General features: G+C 48.7%; 7 protein-coding genes across 8 annotated transcripts; 4 read left to right on the top strand and 3 right to left on the bottom strand.

Moving 5' to 3' along the window:
* On the top strand, positions 1 to 1,203 carry FOIG_03908 (uncharacterized protein). Its single transcript, XM_031201943.1, has one exon. It carries the CDS (start codon positions 36 to 38, stop codon positions 621 to 623), a length of 588 nt encoding a protein of 195 aa, XP_031069467.1. The 5' UTR covers positions 1 to 35; the 3' UTR covers positions 624 to 1,203.
* Positions 1,204 to 1,765: 562 nt separating this feature from the next.
* On the bottom strand, positions 1,766 to 3,314 carry FOIG_03907 (homogentisate 1,2-dioxygenase; the record flags this gene model as incomplete). Its single annotated transcript, XM_031201942.1, has 4 exons — positions 3,181 to 3,314; positions 2,378 to 3,130; positions 2,329 to 2,330; positions 1,766 to 2,274 (listed from the first exon to the last, which is right to left on the bottom strand). Exons 1-4 carry the CDS (start codon positions 3,246 to 3,248, stop codon positions 1,766 to 1,768), a joined length of 1,332 nt encoding a protein of 443 aa, XP_031069466.1. The 5' UTR covers positions 3,249 to 3,314.
* A 127-nt stretch (positions 3,315 to 3,441) lies between these two features.
* Positions 3,442 to 5,056, top strand: FOIG_03906 (fumarylacetoacetase). The gene is made up of 2 exons (XM_031201941.1): positions 3,442 to 4,557; positions 4,610 to 5,056. Exons 1-2 carry the CDS (start codon positions 3,492 to 3,494, stop codon positions 4,954 to 4,956), a joined length of 1,413 nt encoding a protein of 470 aa, XP_031069465.1. The 5' UTR covers positions 3,442 to 3,491; the 3' UTR covers positions 4,957 to 5,056.
* Positions 5,057 to 5,421: 365 nt separating this feature from the next.
* On the top strand, positions 5,422 to 6,851 carry FOIG_03905 (uncharacterized protein). Its single transcript, XM_031201940.1, has 2 exons — positions 5,422 to 5,592; positions 5,640 to 6,851. Exons 1-2 carry the CDS (start codon positions 5,488 to 5,490, stop codon positions 5,853 to 5,855), a joined length of 321 nt encoding a protein of 106 aa, XP_031069464.1. The 5' UTR covers positions 5,422 to 5,487; the 3' UTR covers positions 5,856 to 6,851.
* On the bottom strand, positions 5,806 to 8,275 carry FOIG_03904 (uncharacterized protein). 2 transcript variants are annotated; one of them, XM_031201938.1, is made up of 5 exons: positions 8,127 to 8,275; positions 7,939 to 8,067; positions 7,197 to 7,893; positions 6,897 to 7,148; positions 5,806 to 6,851 (listed from the first exon to the last, which is right to left on the bottom strand). In XM_031201938.1, the coding sequence occupies exons 1-5, from the start codon at positions 8,240 to 8,242 to the stop codon at positions 5,871 to 5,873; spliced, it is 2,175 nt and encodes a 724-aa protein (XP_031069462.1). In that variant the 5' UTR covers positions 8,243 to 8,275; the 3' UTR covers positions 5,806 to 5,870. The 2 variants fall into 2 exon arrangements, with proteins under 2 accessions (XP_031069462.1, XP_031069463.1); XM_031201939.1 differs by having other exon boundaries at positions 7,939 to 8,275.
* Positions 8,276 to 8,472: 197 nt separating this feature from the next.
* On the top strand, positions 8,473 to 10,388 carry FOIG_03903 (3-hydroxyphenylacetate 6-hydroxylase). Its single transcript, XM_031201937.1, has 3 exons — positions 8,473 to 8,906; positions 8,959 to 9,835; positions 9,887 to 10,388. Exons 1-3 carry the CDS (start codon positions 8,538 to 8,540, stop codon positions 10,198 to 10,200), a joined length of 1,560 nt encoding a protein of 519 aa, XP_031069461.1. The 5' UTR covers positions 8,473 to 8,537; the 3' UTR covers positions 10,201 to 10,388.
* On the bottom strand, positions 10,318 to 11,528 carry FOIG_03902 (uncharacterized protein). The gene is made up of 2 exons (XM_031201936.1): positions 10,839 to 11,528; positions 10,318 to 10,784 (listed from the first exon to the last, which is right to left on the bottom strand). Exons 1-2 carry the CDS (start codon positions 11,265 to 11,267, stop codon positions 10,452 to 10,454), a joined length of 762 nt encoding a protein of 253 aa, XP_031069460.1. The 5' UTR covers positions 11,268 to 11,528; the 3' UTR covers positions 10,318 to 10,451.
* Positions 11,529 to 11,552: the final 24 nt, after the last annotated feature.

Genomic DNA, 11,552 nt, shown 5'->3' with positions numbered 1-11,552 from the left:
GTACAAGCGGGGGTCACGGTCGGCTCTGGGAAGTCATGACGGGAATGGAGTTTATCCTAGAACATCTTGAAGACTGGAAGGTTCTCTACGAGGATGAAACTGCTGATCCGGCTGCGGAAGAATGGTATACAACCCAGGGGGAGGAAGCTAGACCGGCCATGGGTGTGACATCAACACTTTCGCGGCCACCGACAGTCGGACAAATCCGGGAGCGACCCTCACGGCAGTCACGGTTACCATCACGACTTCAAGGATACGAAATTACACCATTGCGCCGCCGTCGCGAAACGACTCTTCCAGCTCGCCCACCCGCCAGCTCACAGTTTAATGAAGATGCGCTTCCTGTACATTCCCGAGAAGACTACCTGCAAGACGATGCTCGTTCGGTGAGCAATATTGCCAGTATGGAGGGTCAGGAGCGCGCTAGCATTAAGGCAAGTATAAACAATGCTTGGATTAAGTTAAACGAGTACTATACTCTCCTCGGACGGTCGCCTCTGTTTGCAGCCTCTGTTGTTCTGAATCCGGACCTTGGACTCCGGTGGCTGGAGACCAATTGGACTTCCCCAGAACAGCTACAATGGCTTCGAGATGCAAAGGACGGCATCAAAGTCTATTTTTGAGCGTTGGTACTCGAAGAATGACGATAATGCCTCTGAGAGTGTCTTTATCACGCCTTCGTTGACGCCCCGACCTGAACAAAGTAGGTTTGAGCAGTGGATAAAAAGCCGACAACCTAAGCTCTCGGCAACAGGCAGTGAACTCGAACGGTATTACAGGCTCGAACCAGAACAGGTAGATGATCCCATTCGTTGGTGGATCGATCATAGCAATGCTTTCCCACGTTTGAGTAGGTTTGCACTGGATATTCTTGCTATTCCGGCCATGTCAACCGACTGCGAGAGGGCATTCAGTCTTGCGAAGCTTACAGTCAGCTCACAGCGACATTCTCTACTTGGATCAAGCATTGAATCGATCCAGCTACTGAAGAACTGGGTCAGGGGAGGATGTATTACTCTCGGAGGCCTATGCTCGAGTAACAAGGCCGATTAGAATCCGACGGTGGGGTCGTGAGGCCGAGGGAAGCTTCACGTGAGCTACGACATATCAGATATCAATCAATCAATCAAATCAGATCAGATTCGAATGGTGATTTATCAGTTCAGATCAGATTTGGGTCCTAATCTGATTTGATTGATCTGACGGCAGCCCTGCTTTTGCCCTTCTCCAGTGTGCGCAGGGAGCCCCTTTCCTGGACAGCTTGTGGCAAGGCGGGTGTACCAATGCGCGACATGCCGTACAAGGGCTAGCTGCGGAGGCTCATACAAGTCGTTGCGAGTTACTGTATGGACAGGTCATCTTTCTCGAGTGCAGACTCCACGATTGGTAACGGGTCCGGTCAACATCTGAAGCTTCGCGGATCAGTGTTGATCCGCAATACCCCACTGCGCTAACATGGCGATGACGGTGACCGGCTAAAATTCCCGGTTTTCTCTCTCCGACTGTTGTTCAGATTTGCTTACTGCCCAGCCCATGTATTTCAAAGCTTATACATAGTATTAATTTCAATCTTTTAACTTAGTAGTCCTATTAGATACTTATATATATATATATATATATATATATATATATTCCAATAACGTTATTTATTATTCTTTTATTCATAGTACTTTTTATAATTCTGTACCTTAAGTATAAGCCAAGAGTATCGGACCTTCAGTAAGTCAAGATGTAAACGTTGGATCCATCGCCATCGGCCTTATATCTAAGATGGCCTCTTGAAGTGCACCTTCAGCTCCTCCCAGCTATGCTTATTATAATCGGGCTGCACCTTCTTACACGTCTCCAAACCCCAATCCGTAATCCCCAGCATCAAACTACTCTCAAACATAAACGCCATGCTCCCCTCCCCCACCTTAACAGGCTTCAACTCAGCATTGCTCGCTCTCTCGTAAGAATCAGCATCCGGTCCATGAGCACTCATGATGTTGTGCAGACTAGCCCCCGCGGGCTGAAATCCACCGCCGGTCTTGGCATCGTACTGGCCGCAGATTAACCCCATGAACTCGGACATGGTGTTGCGGTGGTACCAGGGCGGGCGGAATGTGTCTTCCTGGACGAGCCAGCGCGGGGGGAAGATCACAAAGTCGGCGATGGCGGTGCCGGGATGGTCGGACGGGCCGGTTAGGACGGTGAAGATGGAGGGGTCCGGGTGGTCGAAGGATGTGCTGCCGATTACGGAGAAGCGGCCTAGGTCGTATTTGTAGGGGTAGACTGTAACTGTCAGCAGATACTCTCAACATGCGTAGAATTATGTCTGTAACTCACATCTATGAAGGTTAGCTTTGAACAGTAAATAATGGGTAGGGATACTCACTTTCCATGCCAAGCAACAACATCGAACGGGGTATGTCCCTGCTCAGCAACAAAAAGTTCGTTGTTGAACTTATTCAAGATCGTCCAACTACTCTTCGTATCCTCATCAAAGTCTGCAACGGGGATCTGAAAGTCCCGCGGATTCGCCAGACAATTCGATCCAATAGGTCCCAACTCCGGCAGTTGAAAGTGTCCCTGATATAACTCAAGGATATACCCTCTCACCGGCCCCTCAGGCAGCGTAACCCTGTATCTCACTCCCCTAGGAATAATGGCAATCTCATTCGGTCTCACGAGCAATCGTCCCAGCTCAGTCTGAATATCCAAAACTCCATGCTGCGCAACAATAAGCATCTCTCCATCGGACGAATACAGAGCTGTTTTCGCATCCATGTCCCTCCCCGCGGCGAAAACGTAGATTCCAAGACCGGATTTAACGGTGGGATCACCTGCGCCAGAGACAAGCTTTAGACCACGAACCCAATCGACGTTTTCATCAATGTCGAAAGGATCCCAGCGGAGTTGCTGGGGCTCATAGTTTAGTTTTGCTTTGAGAATTGGGGATGAAGGATCACTAAAGCGTTTGTAGGTTGAGTGTGAGGCGGAGGGAAGAATGCGGTACAGCCATGTTTGACGGTTCTCATGGCGGGGAGCTGTGAAGGCTGTGCCGGAGAGCTTCTCGGCGTACAGGCCGTAGGGGGGCTTTTGAGGGGAGTTGGCGCCTATCGGCAGTGCTCCTTTGATAGACTCAGATCTAGTTCCATTAGTCACTATTCATATTCAAGGTGAAGTGTTGAGACTTACTCGTGGAATGAATCGAAGCCATTGAGGTAAGAATACTTCTCAGGCGTAGAAAACTTGGTGACAGGCATATTGGCAATGATCAAATCACATATGTCATGCTCAAAAGAGTAGATAAGAAATCTTTATCAATCAGTTCCTTCTGCTTTATTTATCGATATTCTTCGGTTCAAGCCCGAGTTTCCGAGTGGTTGATACTTCCCGGCCCATCCGACACCATCTCGGAAAGCATGGAAATTTCCGAAACGACCCCGCGCTGAAGATGGTCACTTATCGTGCATCACGACATTAATACAACTCTACAGCGCAATATAATGATCTCAAATAGAGGGCCCTTTATTTGCAGAGGATTTAAAAGATCGGTATTGCCACTGAGGATATTTCGTTGTCAAATTGTTGTATCATTCTCAACGTCTTCTCTCTCAAAATCGTTCAAAATGGCATCTTGGCTTACTATCCCTTCTAACAGCCACTTCTCACTGGCAAACATTCCTTTTGGTATTATTTCAACATCTGCTGAACCAACTCACCGTCCTGCCATTGCAATCGGCCAGCATGTCCTTGACTTATCAGCCTTTGCTCAAAACAATGGTTTCTCCAAACTAGCTGATTTTCCCTCCGATCAACTCAAGGTCTTTTCTCAAACTACCCTCAACGACTTTGCTGCTCTTGGAAGACCTGTGCATAGAGCTACACGGGCTTATCTACAAGATGTATTTCGTCAAGAAACCCCGTATCCTGAGATCCTCAAGAATAATGAGTCCCTGCGAAAACAAGCTCTGATTCCAATTGAGGATGTTCAGTCTCATCTGCCGCTTAGCATTGGCGACTATACCGATTTCTTCGCTGGTCGCAACCACGCTCACACCGTGGGAACGCTCTTCCGCGGCGCCGCAAACGCTCTGCAGCCAAACTACAACCATCTCCCCGTTGCATACCACGGCCGCGCAAGTTCCGTCGTGGTATCAGGAACACCTCTCCACCGCCCCTGGGGCCAAGTCCTCCCTAACCCCCAAGCCAAAGAGCCTGTGTTCCAACCCTGTGCCCGACTCGATATCGAGTTGGAGCTCGGTATGTTTATCAGCAAGGGAAATAAGCTCGGGGCTCCTGTTGATGTGAATAATGCGGAGGAGCATATTTTCGGATATGTTCTTATGAATGATTGGAGTGCGAGGGATATTCAACAGTGGGAGTATGTTCCGCTGGGGCCGTTTAATGCCAAGAATTTCGGGACGACGATCAGTCCGTGGGTTGTTTTGGCGGATGCGTTGGAGGGCTTTAGGGGGAGGGGGTTGGAGAATGAGGTACCCCCCAAGAAGTATCTTGATGAGAAGAGGGAGAACTCGATCCTTGATATCAACCTTGAGGTTTCTATTACCAGTAAGTTATCGCCCCCAAGACTGCCCAATAGAGTAATGCTGACTCAGAGAAGCCGCCAAGGGTAACAAGACGAAAATCACCCAAGTCTCATCCCAGAACCTCCTCTGGTCCTGGCCCCAGATGATCGCCCACCATTCCGTTTCTGGGTGTAACTTGCGCACAGGAGATTTACTCGGTTCAGGAACGATTTCTGGCCTTGAGCCGGGAACACAGGGAAGTCTTCTTGAGCAGACGATGGGCGGGAAGCAGTTTGTCAAGTTGGAGGGAGGAGAGGAGCGTAAGTTTATTCAGGACGGTGATAGTATTACTATTACCGGCTGGTCTGGTACTGCTGAAGATGGCCTTGTTGGGTTTGGAGAGTGTGAGGGTACGATTGTTGCTGCTGTTCCTCGGGACTAGCGAGGCATTGGGGGCTGCTAGCTTAAGTGCTTATTTAGACTCTAGAATCTGCAATTCTTATTCTCACATCATTTCATTTAAGTGGTTACACAACGTGATACATGGAAACTTTTGAATCTGTCCTCTGATCTTCTTAGCAGATTGTTGTTGATCACGAAACCGGTGCTTGAGTCCCCTCGTATCCTCATAGCAAATTCGTCAGGTATAGGAATATTATGGCTTTCATATCTCAGATCAGAACATGTCGGAATTTGAGGTAATCGTGATCAACCTTCACATGTCTTGGTAATTTCGCTCAAAAAGCTATATCCACAAGACACTATCCGGACTAAGTGCCGACATATACTTTTCCTCGTCGTATTCCTGCACAGCAGTGGAGCTTAACATAGCTCCGGAATTGTCAGCTCAGGTTCCGAAGCAGCTACTTCATATAAACCTCCGAACCTCCAAATACATTTCTGCATATCTATATCCGTACTTCCTTCTCCCCACTCCACCAACTCATTAGATCATTCTCGCCAAATATTCATCATGTCCGGCCAAATCACCCGCGTCACTCTCTTCAAGATCCCTAAGGCGGAAGATCAACAACATCTCGTGGACCTCTACAAGCAAATGCCCCAAAAAGCTACGAAGGTAACCCAAACCCAACCCCTCAATCTATCTCTCCTAACACTTCACAGGACGGAAAGCCTTATATCGTGTCTGTTCAAGCTGGAAAAGCGAAAGCAGACCAACGATCCCAAGGCTTCACAATCGTGGCTATCTCAACATTCGCATCTCAGGAGGACTTTAACTACTACGATACTCAATGCGCAGCGCATCTTGAGTTGAGGACTTTTGCAAAGAGTGTTAACGAGGGCGTTGCGATGATTTACTTTGAGAACGAGGTTCTATAGATTAAAATAAGATTCTCATATTAAGCCTTGGAATCTCATGGATATATCCTTTCCTTGCTCTGCAGCCATAGCATACTCTCCCTCTTCGCTAAACGTACTTGGAACAGGATGTAAGAATTGTTGTCCTTCACCGAACGCGTTGAAGAGATTTAGGAGGGATTCGCTCATTTGAAACATATCCGGTACTGAGTTTGCCACGTCTGCGTCGCCAAACATCATGTCGCCAAAGGAGAAGGACTCGTTTTCGGGCATTGCCATGGGGACTTGCTCTGCTGCATTGACTTCGACTTGCGGAGCATTCTGCTCGTTTGTCGGCCCGTTGTGCGCATTTTCATCATCCTTTCGAGCCTCACCCTCTTCACCGTTTTGAGGGAAGCCGAAAGTGTTCATTCGGGGAATCATACCGCGAATGCTCTTCCAAAGTCTTTTGCTGACAATGTTGTGCCGTGATAGTCCTCTGACTAGTTCAACGCCGTCTGAGAAGGTGCGTTTGCATGGCACGGAGAATATATCTGGGGCGTGACAGACTGCTAGGAAGATGACTGCCAAAGCACTTAGCAGGAAGTAGTTGAAGACATTCTGCTGTCGTTTGTAGATATCCGTCGTAGCGTGAAGATGGACCAAGACTTGAATGGTATCCTGCGCTATATCGACTACCAGCCATGCGTTCTGCGGGTTTGCAGCTATGCTAGCTGTACTCATCAGATGATGCCGATAAATCAGGATACGGGCGTAATTGCCACGGAGGTATAATAGAGCACGGAGGCGATGTGGCAGTCGAGGTTGAGCTCGTGGTGCAAGACCAAGACGAGGATGACGAAGTCGGAGATGAGGTGGAATAGAGTCCAACCAATCTTGAGTTTTCAGATCAAGAATAGCAGCTGTATCATCCGGAATGGTTTGTGAGGCAGATCCAAAGGGAGGAATAGCTTCCCAGATTTTAGAGCATAGCTGGCCATATCCAACCATGCATTGAAGATACAAATACTCTTCATCCTATTCTCATCAGTCTTGATCATCAACCCCCATGAGTGAACTTACGGGTTTCGGCAACTCTGGATCAACGTCCTTATCGACCAGCGCAAACGATAAACTCGTTCCAAAACTCCATCGTCGATCAAGCACGTACACGCACCAAAACACGCGCGTAGCTAAACGTCGAGAATCAGTGTCTTTGAAGTTATCCAAAAGACTCCTTTTTCGATGGAGTCCCATCTCCAGAGCTTGGCGCGCTGCAATTCCGATAGAACGCCATGCTAATAGCTCCTCGCCTGCGTGGAAGTAGTATATACTCTACTGTTGTCAGCAAACCCTTTCTCGATGATGTTGGAGTGGACGTACCAGCATTGCTAATAGTTGAACTTCCTTTAGATCAACCTGCGGACTCAGGATGCTCGATACATTCGTCTGCACCGAGTCCACAATCGCCGTCGCCAACTCAAGCTTACTCGGCTCCTCCAACAATATCCCCGTCGATATCGCCACCTTTGCAATATCAATATCCTTACTACTCACCTTCCCCTCATCCTCAAACCCCAGCGCCCCACCACGAATCGCCTGCAATATCTCCTTCGACTGCGCGATATACTCCGCAATATCAATAAACGGATACACTGACTCAACCTCCTCCTGGAAATTAACAAGATACTTTGTGATGTCACTCGCCGTGCAGCAGTGCCAGAAACTTAAGTCGTTGATGGAGTCCAGGACTGGTTCAATAGGAGATTGGGCGCCGCTAGGGGGCATTGAGTCGAATTTGGGCACGCCCATGCGGTTTAGCGAGCGTTCGCTGACGAGGATACCGAATGCTGAACGCGTTGGACCGACGAACTGGGGCTGTTTGGGCATTTCGCCGCGGTGGGTGCTGGCGGGTGAGTGGGTTACTATGTTGTGGGATGATACGGTTGATGCATCTTGGGGATGGCTTTGGTGTTGGCTCTGGTTCTGGTCTTTGAGTTCGCGGACGACGCCGACAAGATCTGACATTTGTTGACGAAGCTCTGATAATTGATGGTTCAGAGCTTGAATATTTTGATTGCTGCTAACTTGTCAGCTTATTCCTTCAATTCAGTGGATTACTTACTCATCGGGTTTCTCTTTGGTAGCTTGTGTGCTGGTCGCGAACGTACACGTCAAGCCACCGGCGATACATCTCTCACACGTGTTATCCTCTGAGGGAATACACTTGAGTTTCTTTTTCTTACAATCATCACTACCCCAATCCAAGTCAACACTCCTTCACTCTCATCAAAAACCATATGTTAAACTCACCAAGCAACAGAGGTGTATTTGCCCCTCTTACTCCTTGGAGCAGGTGTATCAGCAACACTCTCAGCATCGGCCGAGTTCCGCTTTTTCGGTTTTAGTACCGGATGCTCTTCAGACATGACGAAAAGAACGCTGTAAACAATTTCCGAAAGGACAAGAATCGACTGAGGGGTCTTGGATTGGAAATCCCTGGTTAAAGAGGGTTTCTCGGAAATCTTCCGAGTTTTCCGAGTCGGAAGACTAAGATTTGCGGGGTTGGACGAGCTAGAGAGCTTCTGGACTGTGGGGTTACACTTGGCGTATTTTCGTGTTATGGAGGGTAGGCATTGACTTTGAAGTGGTATATAGAGCTGAAAGAAATCCGTATTCGAAAATTCTTACTCACTTAGCAATCGGATTCATCAAGTCTTCATCATGACGATCGCTAATCTCCTTGTTTCGCTGAATAACCAAGTGCACGAGAACAAGGGTCAGTCCCTCCTCGTGACACTCCTGATTGGGCCATTGATCTACATCTTCATCAACGAACTCATTCGTCACAATGCGAGGATCAGCAATCTAAAAGGCCCTTCTGGGTTACCGCTAATCGGCAATATCTGGGACATTCACATCAACGCCGCTGAGAAGTACCGCGCTTGGGCGAAGAAGTACGGGCCCGTTTATCAGATTCAGCTGGGGAATATTCCTATCGTTGTCGTCAATTCTGCTGCGGCTGCGAGGAGTATTTTTGGCGCGAATGCACAGGCTTTGAGCTCGAGACCTGAGTTCTACACATTTCACAAGGTGAGCATACTCTGAGTATCGGTAATTTACAGGGGAGATGCTGACGGTCCAGGTCCTCTCTGATACTGCTGGTACTACAATCGGTACATCACCCTACAGCGACTCCCTCAAGCGTCGTCGCAAGGGCGCTGCCTCTGCTCTCAACCGCCCATCAGTCGCCACATACGTCGATCATCTCGATGTCGAAACCCGCGACTTTGTCAAGGAGCTTTTCGAGTATGGAAAAGGCGGCAGTATCCCCGTTGACCCTATGCCTATGATTCAACGCCTTTCTCTTTCTCTTGCACTTACTCTCAACTGGGGCATTCGTCTCAAGAGTCAAAAAGACGATCTTTTCTCTGAAATCACCCACGTCGAGGAAGAAATCAGTCGTTTCCGCTCAACCACCGGCAATCTCCAAGATTACATCCCTCTTCTCCGTTTGAACCCTTTTAATCTGCACTCCACCAAGGCGCGAGAGATGCGCAACCGTCGGGATAAGTACCTCACTGCTCTTAACAATGGTCTCGACGAACGTATCGCAAACGGGACTTATAAGCCGTGTATCCAAGCCAACGTGATCATGGACAAGGAAGCCAAGCTGAACAAGGACGAACTCACCTCTATCAGTCTCACCATGCTTTCTGGCGGTCTTGACACGGTTACTACACAAGTTGCCTGGTTTGTTGCGTATCTAAGCCAACATCCTGAGATTCAGGAAAAGGCTGTCTCGGAGATTAGGAAGTTCTACAGTGAGAAGCAGCCCATGTGCGATGAGCAGGATGATCAGAAGTGCGAGTATATCGTTGCGCTTGTGAAGGAGTCGTTGAGGTATTATACTGTTCTGAGGCTGGCGCTGCCCAGGGCTTCGATTAGGGATATTGTTTATGAGGGCGTTACCATCCCCAAGGGGACCGTTGTTTTCTTGAATGCTTGGGCATGCAATATGGGTAGGTCATTTCCGGTCTCTCCTTCGTGAAAGATATACTGACAATTGGTAGATGATCAAGTCTGGTCTGATCCCGAGGTCTTCCATCCTGAGCGATGGTTCGAACAGCCCGATGCTCCTCTCTTCACATACGGAGTCGGTTATCGCATGTGCGCTGGCTCTCTCCTTGCCAACCGAGAACTGTACCTTGTCTACATGAGACTTCTCAACAGTCTCAAGATTGAGAAGTCTGACGAGGTGGATTGCCATCCTATCACTGGAAGCCTGGATCCTACAAGTCTTGTTGCTTTGCCTCGTCGATACAAGGCTATCTTCAAACCTAGAAACCCTGAGGCTTTACAAAAGGCTTTGGCGGTTGAGAACTAAGTAGGAGATGATTAGAGGCAGCAGGTGAAGGGGAATCTGTTGGGTGCTCTGTTTGAGCATGTCAAACGACTTACGGTCCATTTCTGTTACTATTGCATGGTGATATGGATCCTTCTGGACCATTGAGCCCCTCTGTTACTCTGTAGGCTAGATATAAATAACAAAAGTTAACACATGTGTCTTTCTATGGCCCTGTCTTAAATCCTGTCCCTGAGCCCCTCTCATTCTTCCTGATCCGCTTCAATCCATGTTTACTGTGCAGCCTTCTCAATAATCTCCACAACCTTAGGCAGAGTCTTCTCATTCAAAAATGGACAATGCCCAGCCTCTATCTTCTCCACATTGACAGCATCTCCCATAGCACCAACCATAGCCAACTGTCCCTGCACAGGAACAGTGTTATCAATCTCACAGACAACATACGTCTTAGGCACAGTGATATCCGTCGCGACAAAGTCGGCTGGTGTTTCGAGAGATGCGGTGCTGTGATTGACACATTCGCCGATTGCGTTCTCTGCTACCTCGGGGATGCAATCGTTGTAGAAGGCGTTTTGTGCTTTGTCGTTTAGGTAGCAAACCTCTTCCTACGCGTTTGTTAGTCGTACTCTGGACCTTGACGGAAGGTTCAGGCTGCTTACTGTCCTATCGAGAAAGGGACCATGCTGGCCTCTGGCGGCAGTCAGAAGTGAAAGGCCCTTCACAGGAAGAGCAAACGCCGCGATATAGACAACGTGCGAAACACCTCCAGACAATCCCTTGGCCTCTCGTTCGTGAACCTGATAGCCTTCAACGGCGGCGGAGCCTGGGATGCCTCCGTAGCTATGGCAGACCAAGACGATCCGCTTGCCTTCATCAAGGGCCGGCTGAAGAGACTTGCGAATAGCTTCGACGTCGTCCAAGTGAGTTTTGCCATTGATGTCTTCAGCCTTGCCAGCTGTGACGTTGTCAGGTTGGAGAACTGTGAAGCCCTTGTTGGTAAGCGACTGCACGAGGTTTTGGTAGTGGCTTGCGCGATGCCATGCGCCTTGGACGATGGCGATGACGGGCTTTTCCGAGTTTGTAGACATGATGTGATAAAATGAGTTCTTTGAGGCGCCCAAGTAACGGGGAGCTAAGTGAGATGGAAGCGATTATATATAGTTGAGGGTCAATGTCAGCACTACCAGCGCCTTGCACTACGGCGCTCCATCGGGCTTAGCAGCATCTTATTCTACATTCTTGATGTACCTCATTCTGGTGATTTGGCTGACAGTGCTGACGATATCGAATCCTGTCAGCGATGGCAGGGTATCAGCGGCAAGTCCGCCAATGAGAGGCCGAGCTATCACTTGTAATGCATGTCAGCTACAAAG

The sequence above is a fragment of the Fusarium odoratissimum genome (assembly GCF_000260195.1).
Source record: "Fusarium odoratissimum NRRL 54006 unplaced genomic scaffold supercont1.4, whole genome shotgun sequence".
In the NCBI taxonomy this organism is placed as follows: Eukaryota; Fungi; Ascomycota; class Sordariomycetes; order Hypocreales; family Nectriaceae; genus Fusarium; species Fusarium odoratissimum.
The sequence above is the reverse complement of the archived record's forward strand: the minus strand, read 5'-3'. Positions and strand labels throughout refer to the sequence as shown.

Coding starts and splice junctions, on each gene's coding strand:
- FOIG_03908 (XM_031201943.1), top strand. CDS start 36: ATGACGGGAATGGAGTTTATCCTAGAACATCTTGAAGACTGGAAGGTT.
- FOIG_03905 (XM_031201940.1), top strand. CDS start 5,488: ATGTCCGGCCAAATCACCCGCGTCACTCTCTTCAAGATCCCTAAGGCG. Junction 5,593..5,639: donor TGCCCCAAAAAGCTACGAAG/GTAACCCAAACC, acceptor AACACTTCACAG/GACGGAAAGCCTTATATCGT.
- FOIG_03903 (XM_031201937.1), top strand. CDS start 8,538: ATGACGATCGCTAATCTCCTTGTTTCGCTGAATAACCAAGTGCACGAG. Junction 8,907..8,958: donor AGTTCTACACATTTCACAAG/GTGAGCATACTC, acceptor CTGACGGTCCAG/GTCCTCTCTGATACTGCTGG. Junction 9,836..9,886: donor TGCTTGGGCATGCAATATGG/GTAGGTCATTTC, acceptor GACAATTGGTAG/ATGATCAAGTCTGGTCTGAT.
- FOIG_03902 (XM_031201936.1), bottom strand. CDS start 11,267: ATGTCTACAAACTCGGAAAAGCCCGTCATCGCCATCGTCCAAGGCGCA. Junction 10,785..10,838: donor GTCCCTTTCTCGATAGGACA/GTAAGCAGCCTG, acceptor ACAAACGCGTAG/GAAGAGGTTTGCTACCTAAA.
- FOIG_03904 (XM_031201938.1), bottom strand. CDS start 8,242: ATGTCTGAAGAGCATCCGGTACTAAAACCGAAAAAGCGGAACTCGGCC. Junction 8,068..8,126: donor AAATACACCTCTGTTGCTTG/GTGAGTTTAACA, acceptor GGATTGGGGTAG/TGATGATTGTAAGAAAAAGA. Junction 7,894..7,938: donor ACCAAAGAGAAACCCGATGA/GTAAGTAATCCA, acceptor ACAAGTTAGCAG/CAATCAAAATATTCAAGCTC.
- FOIG_03906 (XM_031201941.1), top strand. CDS start 3,492: ATGATCTCAAATAGAGGGCCCTTTATTTGCAGAGGATTTAAAAGATCG. Junction 4,558..4,609: donor CCTTGAGGTTTCTATTACCA/GTAAGTTATCGC, acceptor GACTCAGAGAAG/CCGCCAAGGGTAACAAGACG.